General features: G+C 40.0%; 1 protein-coding gene across 1 annotated transcript in view; it reads left to right on the forward strand.

Annotated features, from left to right (window-relative positions):
- The first annotated feature begins 7,768 nt into the window (after positions 1–7,768).
- The window catches only part of LOC118774740 (D(2) dopamine receptor A-like), a 36,981-nt gene continuing 17,768 nt past the window's right edge, over positions 7,769–26,981 (forward strand). The window contains exons 1-4 of the mRNA XM_036524208.1: positions 7,769–8,047; positions 10,990–11,099; positions 15,062–15,198; positions 16,447–16,628. Coding sequence (XP_036380101.1) covers positions 7,769–8,047; positions 10,990–11,099; positions 15,062–15,198; positions 16,447–16,628 — 708 coding nt within the window. The remainder of the gene's footprint in view (positions 8,048–10,989; positions 11,100–15,061; positions 15,199–16,446; positions 16,629–26,981) is intronic.

The following is a 26,981-nucleotide window of genomic DNA, read 5'->3' on the forward strand; positions in this document are numbered from 1 at the left end:
TAGGCTAGGTTTCTCACTCTCCTCCTTTCCCCTCTCTAACATGAAATGTTTGACTACTCCTTGGACTATTATAAGTGTAATTGTGCAAAAAAATTGACTTTTGACAGAGGAAGATCAGCCTAGTTAGAGATTTGTTCATTTATTGTCTGAATTGTGTGAATAATTCATGCTCTGTCATAATTGTGTTTTGACACTGAATTGAACAGGTGTAGTGAAGTGGTACACTCTTTCAGTGAAGCACAAAGAGACCTACAGGAAGCCCTACACCATTTCCAGGTGCAGTCGCCTACAGTGTAGCAGGCTTTACAAAGACTGTGGGGCTGGTTACCGGGGAAATGGTCAGCAGGGAGTCCTTTGGGGGTTTTACTCTTCAGATGACCACCCTGGATACTGCAGCTGGGACTGCTATTTAGACGATGGAGGCCTTGAACAATAACTGACTCCCTTTCATCCCTCAAACCCGTTCTGTTTTCTTGTCCTTTTCAATTGTTGTTCTATTGTTGTTGGTCTATTACTTCAGTGGTGTTTATATTTCTAAAGATAAGAAAGCAATAAATAGATGAATAAATGAATGAACAAGTGTGTTGTTAATATGTTTACGCTCTAAAATGTATGGAATGTTACGTTGGCTAGTTGAACTGTATGCGGAAAAAAAACATGAACAAAGTCAAAATATGTAGGTTAAACGTATTGTGATGTTTTAATGTAAGTAGTCCAAATTGCTGGGGAAAAAATACAAAAATACTTTCGATGCCTTCGTCTCGTATACAGTAAAAGCTTCGTCTACCTCAACTGTCAACTATCTCAAGTGGAGGTGACGTACTTCCTGTTTGAGAGTGGAGCTCCACTCACCCCATAGGTCTGCAGCCAGACCCTTGTGTAAAAAACGGAAGGAGGAGTTTCGTAAACACATCGGAGATCACGGAGGTTCCCATAGGAATGAATGGACTTCCGGTTGACTTTCATACGTACACAGGGCTATATGAAAATGAGGCGTAAATTGAAGATTTGCACAAAGGTTCTAAATAAAAGGAGACAATAATCAAATGTGAGTAAGTACCTTTTATTTGTCGAGTATATAATTCAAAATGTAATGAGAAATAGGCCTTTCCATGTGGTCATTTTATATAAACTATTTATTCATTGAATTTACAGAAAATGTGCTATATCGTGATATGTATTGTTATCGAGATATGAAATGACCTATATTGGGATATGAGATTTTGGTCATATTGCACAGCCCTAACTCCAATTGATAATTCTTTAACAGTATAAGAGTATATGGCTTCATAATGATTTATGAAGTAATAAAGGTTACAGCTTCAGTAACAAAAAAGCTTCAGTATGCAGTGCATAATAGAATTTCCTTGGCATGAATACTTAGTATATACAAGATGAATCTCAAAAAAGTAACTTCTGCTGTACAAGTATTTTGACTGTTTTGGTTGTGTAATGGAAGTAAACTTACATCCTACTCCAGTATAAATGTATACTATTTTTTTCTATTTGGTAGTATACTTAAAAGTATAAAGTGTTAAATAAATAAACTATTTTCTAAGTGTACTTCTTGAAAGTATATCAAAAGTAAACTAAACTATCCAATTTTTAGTATACTTACAGTATACTTTAATAAACTTCTTTATTAAAATGCGCATTATAATTATTAATACACTTATTTTAAGTGCACTTCAAAACTGCTACGCTAACAGTGTCTTGAAAACATATTTTGAAAGTGTGACAAAAGTAATTTTTGTCAAGCCATTAAGTACACTTGATAATCATATATGAAAATTCACTAAAATTGAACTTGTATTTAAAGCATTCAAAGCACGCTATTAAGTAAGGCACTAATAAAACATTTCTGTATATTTCTGGGGTAGTGTACTTTTATCTGAATACACTAAATTTAGTGTATTAATATATCAATTTAAGTATTACTGCTAATTAGTCCGCTTATATTAAGTACACTGAAGTACTACTGAGGTAGAAATGTACTTGTAATTAGTACATTTGAAATATATATTTTTTGCACTTACATTTAGCACACAAAACATTACTTGCTGATATTAATGTACATTTTTAGTACATTAAAATATACTTTATTTTTACCTGAGTTGCTTTATTCTTGTTAAACAGAGAATGGAAAAACTGTGTTTTCTAGGTTTTGATTTCTTTTTTTTATTATGGTTTTATTTAGCTTGATAATGTGACTGCAAGCTTCACTTAGCCTACAACTAGCTAGCTAGCTATAGCTGTTAGCTATATTGGTTAGCAGAGTAACAGAAAGAAAAGTTTTGCAAAAATTGCTTGCATGGCTGTAATGGTGTACATTGTGGATGTGATTTTATATGACTCATAAGTGTAAAATTAACAAAAAACTACTACTGATTTGGTAGAAAAGTCAACATATAGAAATCTTTTTTTTTCAGTCCTTCTAGAGTGGTTTACTGGCAGCATGGTCATTAAGCGAATGTACTGCTAGCCCAGAATGCACTACTGCGACCCAAATATAGTGCTAGAGATGGCAGATAGATGAATCTATAGCCGTTTTCACATATGAACTTCAGACAATGTCCGGAGAATCAGGTCCGCACATTGTCCGGAGTTGCCCTTTCACACATGAAGCACACAACAGGAGCTTGTCCGTGTCAGGCGCGTTCTCACCTACTGGAAATACTCCGTTTGGTTTAGGCGAGGGGTGGTGCCTGGGTAGAGCGTGCAAGAGGCAGGACACGACACAAAAAGTACGCTGCAGAAACTGCAGTAGCTGTATTCGAAACCGCTTACCTCATACTTTGTACTGCGTACTACACAAGTATATAGTGTATACTGCATGCTATTTTTCAGTGTAGTACCCAGTGTGCGAACATTAATGATTACATTTGTAGTATGTTACATTGTCGCGTGAAATCATTGCGAGTTTAGAAACTTCCAGATTTCCTGGTGGTATTTTCCAGTTAGACGCCACTTGTATTCTAGTGGGTGAAAAGTATTGACGAGTTCACGAAAAGTATTCGTGCATTGAAGTATTTTCAGGTTTTTTCTTTTCAATGTCTTACCTTTCAGTGGTATGGGCACATAATGTGGCACGGAGGAGAAGGCAATCATAGCTTGTAGTATCTTAAGTACACAAACAGACACGCACATGAGAGGGGTCTTTTCTTAGACCCCTGCACTACATGCAATTACAAATACTATAGTGCCACCTAGTGGACTTGTGGTAAATCCCCAGGTTACTACACTCCCCAACCATTAAGCTAACAATATATGGTACAGGCAATCAATGCCTGCCTTCTGTGAGATCAAAAGGCGCATTCTTGCCTTTCCGTGAACAGGATCTCACAACTATTTAATATAGTCTTTCAAGTGTCGCGGTGACACCCGTTCTCTGGTGGATCGTTGCAGCACTGCTGGTGGAGTTCCTGGTAAGTTCAGTCTTTCAGGGACTGAACACTGATTTTCACACTGATTTTCCAGGTCACCAGAAGGCTGTGGCTCTGCCTCTGCCTGATGTATAGATGTCTCGGCCTCCTCGTCCTGGCCATTGGCCTTTGGGGGTTCCAGGAAAGCATTTAAATGTTCATCAAATTATCAGATTGCAATGGTTAAATGGATATTTGGTATTTAAATGAAGAGTTGAATCCTGTGTTGCTGTTTTCCTTTTTCCTCAATGGAAGAGTACTTTTCCTTGCCACTGTCACCCTGGTTTTGTTTCTTCACATATTCAACAACATCCCATGAGCCATGTGTTTTAAGAGTCTAACTGGCAACAATAGTCGCTGTAGTGGTTTAACTTAGCTAGGTAAGTGAGTATGTTAGCTGTCTAGCAAACAGGCAGTCTGAGCTTGCTAGCAAATACAAATGATGAATGATTCAGTGTAGATCCTTCCTTATATAAGGGGGCAGTAATATCCAGAAGAAATGGCACATCTTACTGTTTTCAAGCCAAAAATCTGCTGCTACTTGGTGAGAGTTAAGCTGTAATTTAGTACCCAATAGTATAGAGTATAGAGAATTTTAGAAGTGTCATCATTATGCAACACATGAAGCTCCGCTACACATGAGTTTTGTATACTTAAAAATAGGAAATGCCTTAACAAGCAGTTTCATAATTAGCAATCATAAATCAATTAAAACATGTTGGAACACATTGATTAGCCATTGATTTTTTTTAATCCATGCATTGCTGCACACCTTTTGATGTGAGAACTAAAGTGGATATAAAAAAGTCGACATACCCTTATGAATTTGCAGGTTTTTGAAATGTAAAGACAGAAATAGCAACAATGTAAACGTCAGACTTTTTCCATCTGTAATGTGATCTTCCAGCAAACAAAAATCCAGAGAAAAAACAAAGAGTTAATTATTAGGAACATTTTAAATAAAAAAAAACAACACCCTGATTGCATAAGTCTGCACACCCCGCCCCACTAATACCTTTTCCATTTATTACAGCAGCAAGTCTTTGTGAATAAGTCTCTACTAACTTTTCACATCTAGACTTTGGAAGTTTGTCCCACTCTTCTTTGCAAAAAAAGTTCAAGTTCCTTCAAATTGCAAGGGGAATCTCCTGTGTACAGTTCTCTTTAGGTCATTTCACAGGTTTTCGGTGGGATTGAGGTCTGGGCTCTGACTGGGCCATTCCAAGACTTGGATTTTCCTTTTCTGAAGCCATGCCTTGGTCGACTTGAATGTGGGTCATTGGATGCTTTGTGTCATTGTCATGTTAGAATGTGAAATTCCTCTTCATCTTCAGCTTTCTGACAGAGGCTAGCAGGTTTTGTGCCAAAATATCTTGATATTTGAAGCTATTCAATATCCCATCCATCTTGACAAGAGCCCTTGACAAGAGCTGAAGAGAAGCAGCCCCAAAGCATGATGCTATCACCACCATGCTTCAAAGTTGGTATGGTGTTGCTTGGATGATGAGCTTTATTGGCTTTGCGCCAAACATATCTTTTACAAAGATAAGTTAAATTAAGCTGAAAAGTTCAACCTTTGTCTCGTCAGACCATAGCACATTTTCCCACATGGTTTGGGCTAACTGAATGAATCTTTTGGCATAATTTAGACGGGCTTGGATGTTCCTTTTTGTAAGAAAGGGTTTCCGTCTTGCCACCCTACCGCATAGCCCAGACATGTACAGAATACAAGGTGGTCACATGCAAGGATTGACTGGTACCTGCCAGAAATTCCTGTAGCTCCTTCAGTGTTGCTGTTGGCCTCTTGGTAGCCTACCTGATAAGTTTTCTCCTCATCCTCTCATCAACTTTGGGGGTCGTCCTGATCTTTGCAATGCCTCTGTGGTGCCACATTTTCTCCACTTACTGATGATGGTTTTGACAGTGCTCCATGGTACATCCAGTGCCTTCGATATTCTTTTATATCCCTTTCCTGACTGGTACTTTTCAACAATTAGCTCAATTAGTTTCTTTGGCAACTCTTTGCGGACCATGGCTCTCTCCCAGTAGGATGCAACCCCAAACATTCAAGCAAATCCTACAGCAACAGTTTACTTTAATCTGGGATTAAGAATAACTTTCATTGATGGCAGGTAGTGGTGTTACCCTTGAAACCGAGGCTTCAAAGCTTGTGTCAAAAACATGAATCACGTCCCGTCGGAGCTCTGTATCGAGGCTTGTATTGTTTTGGCGAAATGACGTCACCAGTGACGTTCGAAGCCTCGTTTAACCGCTGCTTCAAGAAAAGTTTCAAGTTTGGTGCAACATTTCGACTATTTCTCTCGAATGGATGGGTTGTTGTCAGTGTTTGAGGTAGTTGGAGATTTTGAGTTGCGATTTTGTGATAATAGTATATTGATTGAGATGGAGCCAGCAACGTGTAGACAACTCTGATGTGATTTCTCCAGCTTGTAGGCTATGATTTCTATGAAACATTGCCTTTAGTATAGTGTTAGTTACAATTAGTATAGTGTTATTTCGTGTTGTAACAGATAATTTTGCAACATGTTTTCCACTCTGTCCACTTTAAAGAACCTTAAATGTCAGAATGGCTTACACTACCCAGGTAAACACTGATCGGATTATTTATATTCAGTGTGCAAAATACCATCATTTAGGTTTCAAAATACGGGGTTGGGGGGGGGGGGGGGGGGGGGGTTGTGGATAGTAAATAAATAAGCATTTGAAAAAAATATATGCTTAGTCCCTAACAGAAATAAATATTATTGTTTTATTCTCTGTAGTTTTGTCACTGAATCATTGGATGAAGAATGTGCTTTATTTTATGAAAACCTGCGCACGTCTTTTGAACACAACTTTTGAATCATGGCAATGAAAAGCAAATACATTATTTTATGTTTATTTTTCATACAAAGTGGGATGTAATGTCAGTCCTATGTTGGAGACAATGCAGAAATTTGCTGTGATCTCAAAACCGGATTACTCAACAAAGCTTTGTCGCACAGAGAAACTAGTATCATCGGAAAGGGTAAGGTCTGCTGTTTATTTTGATATGCAGCACGTTGTGAAACAATAGGGACTTTGTGACTTATTGCAGCTGAGAAGCAGGAGTATGAAAATGGGTGAAGAAATTAGTAAAGATATTACTTTGCAGAAGTTTGATCTGTCTTCATAACGTGATTACTTCGGTATGTACAACTATGTGACTAGCATCATTACAAAGCTCCGGTTCCGCTCTTTCTTGTGATATGTGTTCCATATATCCAATGTTGAGTTCATGAGTAATTCACACAAGAGTAATGGGTGTGGAGATGGACGCAGAGCTGTAGGCAGATTTTAACTACATTTACAATTTTTTATTACATTTACAAAATAAATTTTAAATACTTAAAATGAACTATTTCTTTATTTGACATGACTTTCATGTGTAAGCCTATGCATGTTGATGCATCAGGCCTTTGCTAACCCATAGGCTAGTGCACATCTCGGTGCTGTCACCATGCCGAGAATTTTTCTCGTATCGTATTTCCATTGACCAGCAGGTGTCCCTAGAGTGCATTCGAAGCCTCGAGAAATGAACCACTTTTCGACACATCTGGCTGGAAAGCTTCAGGGCTTCATGAAGCTTCATCTCGCCATCACTAATGGCAAGTGTATGCTGTTTACCTACAGGCATGATTTTGACTGTGATCGGTTAACTTTGAACACAGTTAGAGCCACAATTATGAAAGGGTGTGCAGACTTATGCAATCAGGGTGTTGTAGTTTTTTATGTAAAATGTTCCTAATAATTAATTTTTTTTCTCTGGATTTTTGTTTGTTGGAAGATCACATTACAGATGGAAAAAGTCTGACATTTACATTGTTGTTACTTCTGTCTTAACATTTCAAAAACCTGCAATTTCATAAGAGTGTGTAGACTTCTTATATCCACTGTATGCTGCTGCCTGGCTGCCATATTGCTAACCTTCTCTTATCCTTTTCGGTCTTTTTTCTTAGTACATTTATACTGTTTTTATCTTTCTGAATTCTGTATAAATAGTCTTGCTGCATTATGTCTGTATAATGTTGTATTTTCCTTTCTTTATATTATCTTAAGTTTTTAAAGAGAGGACCCCAAAATTTTTACACTTTTTTGTAATGATATGTAACGAATGCTTTTAAACTTACCATTCCTGTCTGTTTTAATAATAAAATATATTTTGGAACTGAACTGTCAAAGATCCAAAATATTGATTCTGTAATGTTTATAGACAGGCCACCCACATTTGGTTTATAAGGTCTGATTGCTCCATCTGTTTTGTTTGGCTTTCAGGTCTGGTCCTTGGCCTCAGCCAATCACAGCTCATGGATTTCCTAACAGAATATGCCTACAATAAAACGTACTATGGCAATGGGACAGGGGTGGTCAACATCACAGAATATGTGGAGAAGCACCGGTACAACTATTATGCTATGCTCCTTACATTGCTCATCTTCATCATCGTCTTTGGCAACATACTGGTGTGCATGGCCGTCTCCAGGGAGAGGGCACTGCAGACCACCACCAACTATCTGATCGTGAGCTTGGCTGTGGCAGACCTGCTGGTGGCCACCCTCGTCATGCCCTGGGTGGTCTTCCTTGAGGTCAGCCTCTTCTTTCTTCTTTTTTTAGACAAAAAATAAAGAAAGAAATCGTGAATGCATGAAATGAGATACAAGGTTTTACAAATTTCACATGAGACACAGTGGGGATAGAAATGTTAGTACTCAAGAACAAATGATAAGCACAGAGCAAATATAAGGAACTGAGATGAAAGAGAGAGGAATGAAATGAATACATTGAAGAACAATGTTGGACATAAGGGGATTACATTGGAGTTGAATATTTCACTTTTGCTCATAAATCCCTTGCAAATATATTACAATATGACTATAGATGCATACATACACATGCACATACATCGAGATACATATCTGTAAACATAAAAGAACAGGCATGCATGTGCTATAAACAGGAAATGTGCTTATGTAACGTAGGTAAGTAAGTATTCAGCCACAAGCCATAGTGTGCATAAGCCCCAGTATCTGCCGCTGCAGCACTACAAGCTGCATTTTATAGTAGACTGTCCATGTAACAATGTCTTTATTTATTGTCTTGTAATCTTTGTCAGAAACATTATTTTATTTTTATAATGTTCTGAAAACCATGACTTATTTTACTCAAGAATATTTCTGATAAAAGCAATTACAGTGGCTATTATTGTCGCTGTTGTATGTTTCATATGTTGCTGTCACATAACAGATGGGAAGACTTTTGAGCACTGTAAGAAATACAGAATGTTACTCCCTCAAAGCTTTGTTTTATATTTGTTGCTTTTTCCTCATTAAAATTGCATCTATTGCACTGTTGGAGAACATGGATGCACTATTCACTTTTTGAGCATGTCAGGAACTGCGCACATTGGGAATTTACAGTGCGTTACCAAAAAGGACATGATTGTTCTGATTAAAAGGAAACCATACCTTAAAATATTTACAACATCTCAGCCTTATCAACAACACTGTATGCCCTAGGATGCTTGTGTGCTGCAAGTGTATGTCACATAACCAGAAGCATTAATTGCTGTGGGAACACACGCTATCATGTTTTATTAAATTAAAATCCTCTTTGTGTTTTTGAGAGCTTAGGCTAGGACCAGATCCCTTGATTCATGCACATTAAAATCTGATTTCCTGTTGCTGTATAGATAACCATTTTTGCTCTTTCCCCCCAAGCAATTGCTAAATAATATTGCGTATTATTGTTTGATGATACAGCCCATGTTAGATCCAGTCATTCAACACGTTCACAGGGATAAATATCCAGAGTAAATATTTTCAGATCGTTTTCACCATTACCATGGATGTGTCAATGCAACATTTCTTTTGTGGATAAGATACCCAGGAGTTCATCTGCAGTAGAATACTTGTGTGGAATATTATGGCAATGCATGATAATGTTTGTGAATTGATGTAGAACAGAGTTGAGGAGGTTGGTAGAATCAATCAGCCATTGCTTTACAAATCCAGCAGGAATGACTGGGAGCACTGCCTGTTTAATACAGTTTAGTGGTATAGTTGGTATAGTTTAATTGCAGCTATAGTCAATGAGTAAATATGACGTGTGACCATCTGGTAACAAAATTCTTCTTTACCACATATTAGCAGTCTGCAAGTATGTGACCATGCAAGTAATCAAAATGACTCTGACCTTAGACCTACCCCTAGCCCTAGCCTTGAGAGTCATTAAAAAGATGCAGTCAGCTATTTAGAATGTTGACCTCAATGTAACATTGTGTCAGAAGGTGGTGTCACAATTGATTATTCTTTTCATTGGGGGTCTCTAGTAGTTTATGAGGTTTTATTCACCATTATTGCCATGGGCTGATTGTTTATATCACTTTTTGTCATGACTCAGACAGGGACTCGGGCACAGACAGGGAGGCAGGATGCACAAAGATTATTTAATAAATCCAAATCGGTATCCAAAGAACGAGGTCAAAAACAGTCAAAGTCAAAACCAGGGAAACACAGCAAACAATACCAAAATCAGATCCAAAAAACAAGGTCAAGAGAAACAGGCAGGCTAAACAGGACAAACCGGCTCGTAACGAAACAGGAGAACTGAGACGAGACATGAAACAAACGGGGAATATAATGGGGCGAGGCTGATGAGGTGATGGGATGCAGGTGCGCAGGCAGGCGGGTGGAGACAATCAGGCAATCAGGTGGGTGGAGACAGGGCGGAGAGCAGGGCAGGGCTGGAACACAAGGAAAAACAGTAAACAAGGGCACATGGACAAGGAAAACAAAAGCAAGGAGCCACCGTACTGACACTTTTAATGTCAGTAGAAAACCGAGTCCATCTGCTTCAATGAATATCCAAGATACTGTGGGTGTCACAAAATGTTCCCGATTAATTATAGGCAATACACATTTGCCTAGCATGTCTTTGTAGAGCAGAAATTAGAGACAACCCCAGCAGCAAACAGGACAATCTGAACTGTCAGTTCAGGGTTTAGTTTAATTAAATACATACGGTGCTAAATTTTCACCATGTGGACCTCTTCCTAAAATGTAAATTCACTTCAGCTTTGAAAGTGAAGACCAGACTTTGTATTCACTAGGCACAGAACTTTTGTAATGCATAGTTGAAAGAGAAAATCCCCTTTGTTGGACCATGTTAAGTTAAAATCTTAGACTGATGCTGTTGTTGAAGACTTTAGCAAGGTCCTAACCTGAACAGCTTTAGTTACAACCATGCTATGCAAATCAGATGTTGGTTCTGTAGATCACCCTGGATTAGGTCATCTGCTGAGGTAAAAACTGTAATAGTAATTAATAAAATGTAAAATCTAAAAAACCTATAGTGATGTCCCATAGTCATCAGCAGCCATACCACTCTGTAGCTTTTTTGTGCCAAAGAGCTAAAGCTGGGTTTGGTGTTTACTTGGATGGGAGACCTTTTGAGAGAACCAGCTTGCTGCTGGAAGTGGTATTGCTATTAACATTCTCCCTAATGCTACACTCTCTATCCTTTGTTTCAGGTTGTAGGAGAGTGGCGGTTCAGCAAAATCCATTGTGACATTTTTGTCACCCTAGATGTCATGATGTGTACAGCAAGCATTCTGAATCTCTGTGCCATTAGTATTGACAGGTAGGTCTCATTTTAGACTCATATTAATCTTGCTTACAATCAAACAGATGACCAAGTGTTCAACGCATATGTGTTGTTGTTCACCTGAGACTGCAATGCAATCAAAATCTCAATGTTCTGATTCCTTTTTACTGAAAGCAGTGTAGCACAGTGGTAAGGACTTGTTACTGAAAGGTTGCTGGTTCAGTTCCCTGCTTGGACACTGCTGTTGTACCCTTGGGCAAGGTGCTTAACCCAAAATTGCATCAGTAAATATCCAGCTATATACATGGATAACATGTAAATTGTAACCTATGTAAGTCGCTCTGGGTAAGAGCGTTTGCAAAACTGCCAATAATTTGTTTAAACATGGCATTTGCATGATCACAGTTGCAAAACCAGAGAATCTCATAGAAAGAGAATCTCATAGAAAATGTTCTGAAGTCTCTGTTAATATTTACTATAATGTACATTTACGTTAATCTGAAGTAACCAGTCTGATAAGAGGAACCAGTGAGATAGGAAAAAAGTTTTTTTTTGGTCATAGATGTACTAAACTGATGGAGTGTTTTATCACCAATTAGTTTTCAGCTGACAAGGACATATGTGAATTTGATAAGGTCCAGAGCCACATATTGTGCCCTTTGATGCTGATTACCTGTAATCAGCATCAATCTAATCAATGCAATATAATCATGAAAAAAGCCTATGTTCCCTACAGGGGTCTCTCGCATATTAGAGAGTACACTTTAAGTGTCACTCAGTCTGATTCGTAAGACCTTATTGTGTGAAGACAGATGATAATAACAAGGGCCTAGCGTTGGGCAGTATAGCCGTCGCGGTATATCAAATAGCTATTTTTAGCACAATAACAGCTATCCCCGGTATGCGGCATTAGGTTTCTTCCCGTATTGTTTTCCCTTTAGTCATACCTGATGCGGGAGGACACCTCCAAAGTTCAGTGAAATGCTTCCGGGGCAGAAAAATATCACTTGTATCTATATGTTGGTTAACTTACCTGTTAGCTTCGAAAAACACATAGCATATGTTTTCAATCTCTTTATCTTTGTAACCATGTGTTTCTATCTACCATATGGAAGCAGCATAGTGCTGTTGCTGTGATATCAACATTGAATAGATACGAGCAGTGGCGGGGGTGAACTGGAAACAGGGGAAGCCCGAACACTACCTTTAAATCTGTCATTACTTTCAATCTGTTCCCCTTTATCATCCTTGATTAACAAGTTAATACGAGTGGCGTTTTTTCCCCTGGAAGCATTTCACATGGCCTTGGAAAACTGGAGGTGTGCTCCCTCATCAGGTATGACTAAACCGAAAACAAGACGGTAAGAAACCTAACGCCGCATACCGGGGATAGCTGAGGGGATATTCGATATACCATATGGCTACACTGCTGAGTCCTACAAGGGCCTATAAGAAAGAAATGTGAATAAACAAGTGCAAATGAATACAATGTTAGCTGAAGGCTTACTTTTATTGACTCACTGTGTAAACACCATTTTACAAATATTTGAACATAAAAAAGTGGTTTATTTTATGAAGATTTAACCCTCAAGACTGCTATGTCCTTTTAGAAAGTTTAGAGTCAATTTTCACCAAGAAACACATTTTATTGCAGTGTATGTTGTTTTACATCAAATTTAGTCCCCTCACATGTGGTTGATATTTGGTAAAGCATCTGAATGGAATCTTACACGGCCTCGCATAGCAGACATGTGTCTAGCCTGTGCATGACAAATGTGTGCTTAACTGAGATGTATATTCACAGACTGCAGGGAGAAGCTTTGTTTCTTACCCCACTTGCCCCTTATGAAAACCTCCTACTGCATGTTGATTGAACGGGTGAATCATCCATGGCTTTTGATTGCTCTGCGTTGGCAAACACATTATCTCAATTTAGGGCATGGTTGTCACCAAAAATTCTGTCAGGCCTGACACACAGCTGGTAAGCAAGCTTACATCGAAGATGCAGTGCATCTTTTGGAAAATAATCACATTTTTTTAGAAATAGTGAGTCTTCGGAATATATGTATGATTACATTTTTGTCCAAAAGAATATAAAAAATCAATCCATATGGTTAGGTTGTAGGGGACGTTTCCTGACATGTATTACAACAAATTATATAATAAACCTAACATTCATATGCACCTCACTTAAATAAATAAATAAATAAATAAATTTGACAGGTAAATGAAAAAACCGCAACATGATAATGATTTCCTACGTGCTTGACTCAATATAGCAGAACCAACACAATGGTATTTACTTTAATACTTGCATTAATATGAATATAAGGGAATCATACACAAGCCTAAATATTAAATTAAGCTTTATTTAGGCCATCCTATCTGTTGTTTTGATCCCTAAGTTTGAGCATACGTAACACCTTAGCAGGCACTGCATAGACATTCATAACTGCCTTATGGCCGATAACCAAGTGGTATTTTGAAGATGTGAATATTTTTGATACAGTTGAGAGCACAAAATATTTATGACAAATATGATTCAAATGTACTGGAAATGGATATGATTGTATGTCCACAAAAGTAAATGAATGTTTTTTGAGTAGTTTATTATTATGTGTTGACTGTTGACATTAATATTTGGCCATTTCTGAAAAGGTTTACTTGAGATGTCAGAATGATTGTTTTAAGGATTTAGGCATTCTGTGTGCAGTGATGTCAATTTTAAGATGTATACCACCAGAATCACAGTCATAATGCATTACAATGTGTGCTTTTATTAAAAATTCAGTATCACATAATATATGCAAACATTCCATGTGTGCAGTGTTAAAAATGGAATGAAAACAGCATACAAAATGGTACTTTCAATGATGACATCCACTTTGAAAAATTGTGTGATCTCTGACAAAAGCTACAAAATTCAATAAAGCCATTTATTCATTTCTAAGGCAGCAAAACATAAACAGAACACCACTTTGATTGGCAAACAATGAGTTCACTGTTAATTTAAATATCTTTCACATCATTCTGTTTGTTCCTTCTTTTTGTGTCATTCTGATATAGAAATAAATATGCACCAGAGATTTTTGTCCTCACCTCTCCCTTTCCCTTTTTGCAGTCTGAGTGGTGTGAAATCTATTCTGTATTTAGAAAGCTTCAGTCAGACAGCCACAGCAAGAGAGGAAAACATCACCTCAAAATATCAATCAGATTATGTACAGAGGACAGTAACTGAAAACTGGAGTTTTGATAATATGTGCTTGTGTTCTCATGCAAAGCTTTATCTTAATGCACAATGGTATCTGTTGTTTTAACCTTGAATGAAAATACGGTAAAATTGGTCTGTATTACATATCGGAATTTGTGATGCTGTTTTGCCTCTTCTTCATGAGAATATATCCAAAAATGACAGCTAATAGAACTACAACAGAATTTTTATGAGTGGTGAAAGTAATATCATGCTGCATGAAGTTATGATGTTTTCCATGCATGTGATGTCATACCTTATGATTGTTTGAAATGTTTTGAAGTGCACATTGCTAGAAACCCTTAATGAATGTATCTTACATGCATGCACACAATGTCCAGGTCATAATGCCCTTTAAGACTCATAAGGCCTTGTACAAACTCTTCAATTGTAAAAATATAGTTCCCAACCTATATTTGTCAATCAGCAATAAATGCTTGTGCATTCTGTTGTAAACAGTTTAGAGATTGATTTGTGCCATTTCTGTAATACAGGGAACATCTTCAAAATTTCAACTGCTCTATGGTGGGTGATGGGTGGCAAGATAAAAAATACAACATTTTAACTGTAATTTCTGTAATTTTAACTGTAACATCACATTTTAAAATATCGTTATGCTTATGGGAAATCATATGTTGTTTACCCAGCCTGTCTCATTATTTTTCTTCCTCCTCCACCCCCCTGTCTCTCCCTCTCCCTCTGTTGTTTTCCTCTCCCACTCCTCTGCCCCCATCAATATCTCTTGCAGGTATACAGCTGTAGCCATGCCAATGTTGTATAACACCCGGTACAGCTCAAAGAGAAGGGTCACAGTAATGATCTCTGCTGTCTGGGTTCTGTCTTTTGCCATATCCTGCCCCCTGTTGTTTGGATTAAATAACACAGGTAATAGAACCATATGATTCCGCATTGGACTGAAGAACCACAGTTCATTTATGATGGGAGAGTGAGAGTTCATGAGCCATCCCACAGATGGATCTGTCATGTACTGTCATTTACTAATTGAGGTCACCAGAGTGTCAGCCTGTAAAAAGTAAAATCATTTGATTGGTTCTTAGGAATCAGTCATTGACAGCAGCTGTTTTCTCCACGCATCATGAAGTTCATCTAAAATCACTGCAGTTTTTCACATCCCCTTAAAGGGTAGTATTTAAAACCAACAACTACCTACTAGTGGAAGCTAGATGGACAGCTCACTCATTGGAACAGATTAGAAAGGTAACACCACTAGGCATGAACATGTTACATCTATCAGTACAGTCCCAATGGATCCTCCCACTGAGTCTGCACAAGAATAACAAAATGAAAAGTCAGGAACACAAAGGCTGATTTGGGGAATTATTTCATGTTTGTTTCCATTTATTTCTGAGTAGTACAGAAAGACTAAAGTATTACCTCTTATTATCTCTTTATTGAAGGTTGTCTTCAATTATATCCACCAGCTCTTCTTCCTTGTCATCCTTTCAAGTGTTTGTTTTGTTTTCTTGTAGTAAAACTAAGGAGGTTGGAAAAAGTAATGTCAATCTACATCTACAGCATAAATCTTCCACTTCTGTATACATCCTGGTGAAGATGTTTGAACAGCATCCCCTCCACTCACACACCAAACACACACGTAGTTAGCAGAGGTGGAAAACCACGGCCTATCATGTATTTGTTCTAGCCTTTCACTAAACAAGGTGATTTCACTAATTAGCTCCTCCACCTGGCTGAAGAGTGCTAATTAAATTCAGCTGGTGTAGTGCGTGGGTGGAACAAATATGTGGCAGGACTTTTACTTTCTGAAGCCGGGGTTTTCCACCTCTGATCGTTAGTTCCCCGTCATTTCGCCTAGGGATACCCAATCTATCTTCAGGACTCTACATGTAAGGCAAAGGACTTGATAAAGATCCTGAAACTGATATTCTTCATTGTCAAGACTGCCAGCTTTAGTAAGGATCACCCACTAACAGTTGAACTGTCTCTAATGTGGTAGCATTACCTTTGTGCCCTTCACTTTAAATTTTCTTCACATTTTGACTTTACAAAGATCAAAAAAGAATTTATTATCAAAATTTCTTATCAAATTTAGCTAAAATGGTGACTCGTGACACCTGTGTAACAGGTAACACATAATCTTTTCTGTTTTTTCAGCAACCCGCGATGATGCCCTCTGTGTAATTGCAAACCCTGCTTTTGTGCTGTACTCCTCTATTGTGTCTTTCTACGTTCCCTTCATCACCACCCTGCTGGTGTACATCCAGATCTATGTCGTCCTTCGCAAACGACGGAAATGTGTCAACACGAAGAGGAGTACCCAGAGGACAGATGCAGAGGTAGCACCGAAGGTGACATATTCAAGTCAAGTATTTAAGTTGGGTCACAGAAATCAAACACAGTGATCATGCAGATAGCAGCAGCTCATAGTATTTTATAAAGACACTGAATCATGAGTTGGGTGGCCTTGCTTGGTTTTTACAAATCCTGCCTGGGACCTTCCTGTGGTACCTTTGAGCAAGGCACATAACTTGAACTTCTGTAATAAATATGTAAGCTAAAGTATGCAAGTCTCCTTGTGTACAAATATGAAGTGTGCATCATGCCAATACAATGTGCATATTTACTTATCAATGACTCAGTCAATTACACAAGTATATTATAAGCCTTTACCTCCACGTCACATTTAATGCAAGAAAATGGGCATTTAAGGCTAAATCATTTTGGGTTTTTTATCTTCATCTGTGTCTTTGGGTTATTATTGTATTTTGTGGAAATGGCAATCCAGCAGTAAATGCAGTTTGTCACACAAACGCTTTGACCTCTGTTGGCATTGATTTCTGCAACTAGTGCTTGATAATGGCCCATTGCAGATCAGTGGTGTCTGTGAGATGATTATAATCATTTGCTTTTTACTTTGTGTGGATTGAGGAGGTGACAATACATTTGTAAGTAACAGCAAAGTACATGTCACCATGGAAACAATAGCCATCCCATGGTTTTGCTGTCAGCTTTAAAATTATTGATGTAGTGAGGATATGTCACGTACTCCTGAGAAATTCAGTCCTGAACCAGCACCTCTGCAGCAGCACATTTCTTTATGACCAAAACAGCACAGCTTGATAAAGCTAAAGCGTAATGACTGAGTTTACTGAAACAATTTTACCCTCCAGACCCTCCAGAGGTGGGCTGTAGATTTGAATATACACGCACACACACTACATGGGCAAAAGTATTTGGCCACACCTGTTTTTCAGGGTTTGGGCTAGGCCCCTTATCTCCAGTGAAGGGCAATCTTAATGCTTCAGCATACCAAGACATTTTTGTCAATGCTATGCTTCCAACTTTGTGGCAACAGTTTGGGGAAGGCCCTTTTCTATTCCAACATGACTGTGCCCCAGTGCACAAAGCAAGGACTATAAAGACATGGTTTGATGAGTTCGGTGTGGAAGAACCTGACTGGCCCGCACAGAGCCCTGACCAGGCCTGACCTGATCAGAAGCCAGGCCTTCTCGTCCAATATCAGTGCCTGACCTCATAAATGCTCTACAGAATGAATGGGCACAAATTCCCACAGAAACACTCCAAAATCTTGTGGAAAGCCTTCCAAGAAGAGTGGAAGCTGTTATAGCTGCAAAAGGGGGACCAACTCCATATTAAAGTATATGTATTTGAATACAATGTCATTACAATGTAATGGTCAGTGTATATATATATAGCTACCTGCTTCCGGTAGCTTGCTTCCTGAACGTGAGATGCAGACGCCAATCGGCTAGGTCCCAGCCAGGACACAAACTCGGAGTGTTTGCGGTTTCCAACACCTTGTAAAAAAGAAAAGTTACAACAAAACAGAAAATTGCAACGCGAACTACAACACTTATCTAAAGAAGGAAAATATAGACGTAAGTAATCTCTGAGATAATGGCTTCTACCAATACTTCTACCAATTCTTCTGTCTCGCTTTTTCTCAACTCTCCTCCCTCGCGCTGTCTCTCCTGCATTGTCTGTAATATGTATAGTTACTCCTTCTCTGCCGGTAGTGCTAGTTTCACCTGTGAAAAATGTGAGTTAAATGCTAGGTTGATGGAGAAGATAGCAGAATTAGCGGCACGCATCCGCACCTTATATAAGATCAAATAATATATAAGATTTTGCAGCAAGGTGAGTGGGTTACGGTTCAGGAAAATAGATGAAAACGTAAGCCTTTGGTGCACCATCAACCCCTGGTTCACGTTTCAAACAGGTTCTCCCCCCTCAGTAACACACCAACTGAGAAACCTGTTAAAAGAGCCCTGATAATTGGCGATTCTATTTTGAGAAATGTGAACATAGAGACTCCAGCAACCATAGTTAATTGCATTCCCAGGGCCAGAGCATCTGATATTGAAGCAAATCTGAAAGTGCTGGCTAAAGGTAAAAGTAAATTCTCGAACATTATTATTCATCTCGGCACTAACAATATCTGTATGAGACAATCAGAAATAACTAAGTTACCAATCAAATCGGTGTGTAAACTCACAAAACATAATGTCAGAGTCAGTAACTTCGTCTGGTCCCATCCGTATGCGGTGTGGTGACAAGATCTACAGCAGATTAATGTCACTAAATTGTTGGCTGTCTGAGTGGTGTCCCTCCAACAACGTAGGCTTCATAGACAACTGGCACACCTTTTGGGGGAGGCCTGGTCTTTTAAAAAGAGATGGAATCTACTCCTTGAGGGAGGGCACAGCTCTTATCTCCAGAAATTTGGCCTATAGTCTAGGCAGCAGACTTTCTGTCTTAAACACATCTCTGCTTCTTCCCTTGAACCACCACTTAAATTTAGTTCCATAGAGACGGTGTCTGCCCCCGATCTTTGGTCCCATACTGTTTAAAGACATCTATTAGGGGCATTTGCCTTGACAACTTGATAAAGCTTAAATCTGGTGAACCTGAAATTAATACCTGCAAACAAGTGGTCCTTAGGATTGGTTTATTAAATATAAGGATACATTAACACCCAAAGCAATGCTAGTAAATGAATTGATTACTCACCATAAATTCAACATCCTATGTCTGACTGTGACAGGACGGCGAGCGGCAAACAGGTGACGACAACAGAGATTGGGGTGAACGAAGACAAGACGTTTAATTGTGCTATACAATAAACAAAAGATATAACTATTTACAATAATAAACAAACAACACCGGGCAATTATTCCCAGGTGCGTCCTTCTTTCACTGGCTCACAGAGTTTATACTCTCCTACACCTTCTCCCCCAAATGACAGAACTTGGGTGCTTAAATAGCCTGAGCCACGCCCTGGACTAACCCATTACCTGGGTCAAAATATTAAAATCAATTTACAGGAATAAAACGACAAAGTTATAACAACAATTCATCCCACAATGAAATACACACGTTCCATTGACAAACCCACATGTTTTGTTCCAAATAAATAGATTGCTGCATAAAATTTACATTGGCAGCACAATCTCCCCCTTCCACGTTTCAACACATGGGAACTACGCTACCCATAATACTATATAATTTCCATGATCCGTGTATGCACTCCTTTTGCCTGTTCCCGGTAGCAGCTCTAACCCCACAGGTGAGTCATTTCAAACTTAATTGCAATTATCACATTTGTTTCAAAGTAACAATTATAATTGCTGTCTGTTAAATTAGCAAACCCGATCGCTTGTCTTCGTGTGCACCCGAAAAAAACGCTTGTGTTCGCTACCTTAAAGTTTTAACAAATCCAAACAACAAACAAACAATCCAAACATATATGGCTGTAGCAATCCTATACATAGTGGTAACAGTCTTCTTTCCTCTTGCAGGACTGAACACATCTCACTAGCTGAAGAAATAAACCGAAGCCATTTAAATCGAGTCCGTGTATATTTAAACGTTGCACAAAACACATGTATTGTCACACCCCCCCGCTTCCTCATAGCGAGGCGGATGCGCCCATTTGTGCGGAGAATTCTTTCTCCATCACACTGACTGAAACCTGGCTTAAACCAAATGAATTTATTGCTTTAAATGAATCAACGCCTCCTAGTTACAGTAACTACCAGGTCCCCCGTTCAACTGGTAGAGGTGGTGGTATTGCTGCTGTATATAACTCTAATCCTTGTGCCACTTTTAAATCTAGCCATAGCTTAAATTCATTTGAATTGCTAGTACTTTTGTACATCCTGGCAAGACTGCATCTCAGGTATTTACGCTTGTAATTGTTTACAGGCCACTTGGCCCTTATACTGTTTTCTTATCCGAACTTGCAGACTTTCTATCCAACCTGGTTGTCAATACAGAAATGGTTGTGGTAGTAGGCATTTTCAACATTCATATGGACAATGAACATGATCCATTCAGAACAGCATTTTCAGTCCATCATTGACTCCATTGGATTCTCTCAGTTTGTGGATAAACCCACACATTGCTGCAACCATACGTTGGATCTGGCCCTCTCTTATGGCACTGAAATTAACAATGTAGTAACTATGCCACACAATCCTGTACTGTCGGACCATTACCTGGTGACTTTCAACCTTCCTTTAGCTTGTTACATGAACTCAGAGCCCATATTTTCTCTCAGGCGCATCTCTTCTGCTACTACTAAAGCCTTTACTGATGAGCTCCTTGCATCATACGGTCTGCACAATGAAGAATATTTAAACGTATGCCCTAGTTTGGCTAAAATAAATCAACTCACCGAAAATATTGAGTCCACACTACGTAATACCCTAGATGCCATTGCACCCCTTAAAAAGAGGAAAGTCCCAGACAAAAAGCATGCACCTTGGTATAATGACCAGACCCATGCTATCAGACAAACTGCACGGAAACTTGAAAGAAAATGGCGCTCCACCAAATTACAGGTCTTTCTCCTAGCATGGAAAGAAAGTCTTGTAAGCTACAAGACTTTCTTTCCATGCTAGGAGAAAGACCTGTAATTCATAGTAGCAATGACTACGTGAATTACAGGCTATTACAGACTATCATAAAGATACGTGACACAACATAAAACTCTCCTCTAATTCTGCCTCCAGCCTGGCCTGTCCAGCCTCAGATAACATAGAGATGTCCAATAGGCCAGCCACATGCCTAGACTCTTTCACACCCAATTAAATTTAGCGACTTCTCCTCCCTAATTAATTCATCTAAAAATGCTACCTGCCTACTAGACCCCATTCCAACAAGATTCTTAAAACAGCTGCTACCTGAAATTGGCACTCGGTTATTAAATCCCATTAAATGCCTGTGAGTGCCCCCATTGTGTGGCGCATGCTCTGCTGTGACAACACAGTCTTCCGCATCCGTATCATGTCTGGTCTCCGTCTGTCAAGTCTGTCAAGTTTTGTTCCAGGTTTGTTTGTCTAATCTGCTATCATGGCTACTATGTCCAGAATCGTAAAAACGCTGGGGATCACCTTGATCGTCCTACAATTAATCTACGTCTCAGTAGTGCTGCGTTTCTCCCAGAGGTGCACGGTGAAAACAAACTCACCTACTCCAGAGAGGATCTCCTCTTTCTCCGAGGCTCTGTCCCTCCCAGCCTAAAACCTGTGGATGTAATTCCAACTGACATCCAAAACAGGCCGAGGAAACAAGGACGACGAGGAGGGATCCGGACCAGGCTCAGGCGGCGTCCATTCAAACTTCCACTTCCCTCGGTTGTGATGGCAAATGTACAATCTCTCCGGACTAAGATGGACATCCTACACGCCAAGTGCCGAACGGAGAGAGCCTTTCGGGAGGCTATTATCATCGCCCTTACCCGGACCTGGCTAAGTGAGTCGACTACTGACGAAGTGGTTGGCCTGGACGAGAGAATCCGGTAAGGAGAGGGGCGGGGGTATTTGTGTCTACATCAATGACCGATGGTGTAATAACATCAAGATTCATGAGAGGGTCTGCACCCCTGACATTGAGATGCTGACACTATCGCTTCAACCCTTTTACCTCCCACGGGAATTCCCAACACTGGCCTTCTGTACTGTTTACATCCCACCCAGCGCTAACACCAAGTCCGCAGCTGAGGTAGCTGCCCGGTGTGCTAATGCTATGCTCGAGAAGTACCTGGACAGTCCGGTCTTCATTTTAGGGGACGTCAACAGTTGCAGGCTTGACAGCGTTCTCCCGTCATTCCAACAATATGTCAATATTCCGACAAGAAGGGACAATGTCTTGGACTTGCGTTATGTGAATATAAACAATGCTTACAGTGCTCGAGTGCAGCCACCGCTGGGCTCAGCAGACCACAGCATCGTCTTCCTGCTTCCGCAGTACACTCAAGCACTGAAACGTCTCAAACCAACAACCTACAGCGTCAACCAGTGGTCAGAGGATGTAACTGCAGAACTGCAGGGGTCACTTGCCTGCACAGACTGGAGTGTTGTTGAGGATGAGCTAAACACTAAAGTCGAGGTCAAATCACAGATTAGATCAAGTTCTGCATGGCAAATTCCATCCCAGCCAAATCCATGAAAAAATACCCCAACTCCAGACCATGGATGACAGCTCAAATAAAACTCATGCTCAGGGAAAAACATCAAGCTTTCCACCGCAAGGACTGGCTCTCACTCAGGAACATAAACCTCTCTGTGAAAAATGAAATCAAGAAGGCAAAACTTGCATATAAGGACAAATTAGAGCAGTATTTTAGCAGCATGAATACCAGACAGGCCTTTCAGAAGGTGAAAACACTCACTGGCTCCACTCCAAAACCCTGCACATCACCCACTGATCCCGTCTCATTCACTACAGACCTGAACAACTTCTTTGCCAGGTTCGACACCACTGACTTCTCTGCCGAGTGTGAAAGACTATTCAGGGACCTACCAGCTCCTCAGCAGCCATACTCTCACCCCTTCACAGAGAGGGATGTCTACCATCAGCTCAGGAGCTACAGAACCAGCTGCTCAAAAGCTGTGCCCTGGAGCTCTCACCTGTCATTTTTACTGATGTTCCTACCCTCTGGAAAACATGTATTATCATCCCTGTTCCCAAGAAACCCCATCCCTCTGAACCGAACCACTACAGACCAGTAGCACTTACTTCCATCCTTGCAAAATGTATTGAGAAACTGATACTGAATGCCATCCTCCCATTTGTCAGCCCACAGGTAGACCCACTCCAGTTTGCCTACAAGGCTAAGAAGGGGACAGAGGATGCAGTGGCATGCCTCCTCCACACTCTCCTCCAACACCTGGATACCCCTGGCCACTATGCCAGGGTCAACTTCATAGACTTCAGTTTGGCATTCAATACTATTCAACAACATTTGGTCATCAGTAAACTCAACAATCTCCACATTCCATCTCCTCTCATCCGATTCATATACAATTTCCTCAGTAACAGATCCCAGGCTGTTAGATCAGGTACCACTACATCTCCCCTCATCATCATCAATACCGGTGCCCCACAAGGCTGTGTTCTGAGTCCATTTCTGTACACACTCTACACCAATGACTGTCTCAGCCCATCTCCCATTACAAGGTACTTCAAATACTCAGATGACACAGCCATACTCACTCTTCTTACGGACAAGGACTCACTCGCAGCCTACCAACAATCTGTTGCTCACTTCTCCCAGTGGTGCACAGACAATTACCTCCTCCTCAACGTCACAAAAACAAAGGAACTCATGTTTGATACCTGCAAGAACACCACCCAACATGACCCCATATACATCAACAGCCAACCAGTGGAGATAGTGGACAGCTTCAGATACCTTGGTGTCACTCTGGACAATAAACTGAACTTCAACCAACACACCACAGACATCCATAAATGTTGTCAGCAGAGACTCCATGTTATCCGTACACTCAGGTCCCTCTCAGTCAAATCCCACCTTTTACTCCTTCTGTATCGCAGCATCATCGGGTCCATCCTTCCGTACTGTGCCACCTGCTACGTCACCATGCTCCCCATCAACAATAGGAATAAGCTCATAAAAACCACTCACACATGTTCCAAAATAATCGGCCTTCCCACTCCCAACTTATCAGCCTCTCATTGACACTGCCATTATTCGCAAAGCACAAACCATAGCACAGGACCCCTGCCATCCTTTAAATACATGCTTCTCACTCCTTCCCTCCGATACAAACAGATAACTTATAAAAAGACAAAATTTGGAAAAAGTTTCATCCCATCTGCCATAACTGCTTTGAATAACCTGTGCAGAAGATAGCAGCATTGCTGTAGTTGCTGTACTGTCTCTGTGTTAACTGTTAGGGTTGTTATGCTGAATGTTTTGGTCTGTTATGTTGAATGTTTCTTATGTTGAATGATTCTTGTTGTGGTACAGACTGTGAAAACAAATTTCCCCACAGGACAATAAAGAATGAATCTGAATCTCAATCTGCCTCCCTTACGTTTGGACATGTACCTCAGTCCTTCAAATTAGCAGTCATCAAGCCTATTCTGAAGAAGCCCAATCTAGACCCGAATGACCTGTCGAACTACAGGCCCATCTCAAATCTCCCATTCCTTTCGAAAACCTTAGAAAAAGTTGTAACAAAGCAACTTTGCTCCTTTTTACAGTCAAATAATATTCTGGAAGTCTTTCAGTCCGGGTTTAGACCGCATCACAGCACAGAAACCACTCTCCTAACAGTACTTAATGACCTACATCTCTCCTCTGACAATGGCTGCATCTCCCTACTTGTGCTCCAAGACCTAAGTGCAGCCTTCGATACCATCGATCATCTTATTCTATTAGACCAATTTGAGAACCTGATTGGCACTTTGTGTTCATTAACAATAAGTCCAAACTCTCCATAGTAAGATATGGAATACCACAAGGATCTGTGGTTGGACCTTTGCTCTTTTTGTTATACATATTCCCTCTTGGAAATATCATTCGTAAACATGGCATTAATTTCCATTGCTAAGCAGATGATACCCAGTTATACATATTGGCCAAACCTGACGTCTCCTTGGAAATATCGAACATGGAAGCCTGCCTCAAAGACATAAAGACATGGATGGCCCATAATTTCCTCCTTCTAAATTTGGACAAAACAGAAATATTGGTTATCAGCCCAAAGTCTATCAGGAGAAAACTCACTGATATTACATTAACTCTTGATGGTGTCTCACTGGCCTCAAGTGCAACCGTAAAAGACCTTGGTGTCACGATTGATCCTGAGCTCTCTTTTGACACACACATAAAAAACACCTCCAAGAACTGCTTTCTTTCTTTTGAGGAATATTGCCAAAATCAGGAAAATTCTATCAATACACAATGCTGAAAAGCTAATCCACGCTTTTGTTACATCCAGATTGGACTACTGTAATGCCCTCTTGTCAGGATGTGCATATGCCTCCCTAAAGCCCCTTCAGGTGGTTCAAAATGCAGCTGCTCGTATTCTAACCAGAACAAAGTGCTTTGAACACATCACCCCAGTATTAGCCTCTCTTCACTGGCTACCTATCAAATACCGCATTGATTTCAAAATACTTTTCCTTACATTTAAAGCTTTAAATGGGCTTGCCCCTCCCTACCTTAAGAACCTTCTTCACCCATATTCTCCAAAACAAACTCTATGTTCCCAAAGCGCGGGACTTCTCATCATTCCAAGAGTGGGTAAAAGTACTATAGGCGGTAGAACCTTTTCATACTGAGCCCCTCTTTTGTGGAACAATTTACCCACCAAAGTTTGGGGAGCAGACTCTCTCCGCCTATAAGTCTAGGCTAAAAACCTATCTTTATTTCAAATCCTTTAGCTGAGGGACACGGCACGGTGCTGACATTGATCGTAGAGTCTCTGGTGGACTAAGTGGTCATTGCTGTCACTACATCATGGCCTGGGTACTCTGTGTTCAGCTGATCCGGCTGTGGTCTGGTGTTGACTGCCTTAGGGTCACCCTCATGATTGTGCTGGCCCCTTGCCTCCCGTCCCCTAGGTATGCTGCCATAGTGCTTATCTTCCGGGATTTTTCCTTATTACACACATGCATCCCTCTTCCCCCCTCTTTTCCCCCCTTTGCCTTTATGTTTCCATTCCTGAAATTAACATCCATTAATCACCGTTTTCTATTTGTTTCCTATCCCTACTCCGGGCTCCTGCCTGGAGCTGTAGCCCAAGCGTCACATCCTGATTTCCAGTCCTGCTACTTTGCTGCCCTGCATATTAAGCCAACTGCGTGCCAAGAACCGGACATTCTAGGATACATTTTATAATTACTCTGTTGTAAATTACTACTGTCTAGCAAACTCAAATGTCTTAAAGTACATTGTATAATTTCAAGTATTCTATATAATTCTATCTGCCCAAGGCTGGCCAGAGGCAGATGGGCTCCCCCTCTGAGCTGGGTTCTGCTCAAGGTTTCTTCCAGTTATTTAGGGAGTTTTTCCTTGCCACTGTTGCCTTAGGCTTGCTCTCAGGGGGTCTCAGGCCTGGGAACAATGTAAAGCTGCTTTGTGACAACTTGTGTTGTAAAAAGCTCTATACAAATAAAATTCAATTGAATTGAATTGAATTTGAAGAGTTTCATTCCAAAACGTGACATATCCATTTGCCTTACTTTTTATGAATTGACATTTGTTATCTAAGATCCAAATAATAAGATTTGCGTGCATTTTCTGAAAAAAATGCAAAGTGTGGTTGCCTGTGTGCATTATTGAGCATATGCACGTTGCCGTGTGCCGTCTCCCTCCTCTCTCTGTGTGTGACGCTGTGAGCTCCCTTTGACAA

This window comes from Megalops cyprinoides, chromosome 3 (genome assembly GCF_013368585.1).
Source record: "Megalops cyprinoides isolate fMegCyp1 chromosome 3, fMegCyp1.pri, whole genome shotgun sequence".
NCBI lineage: Eukaryota > Metazoa > Chordata > Actinopteri > Elopiformes > Megalopidae > Megalops > Megalops cyprinoides.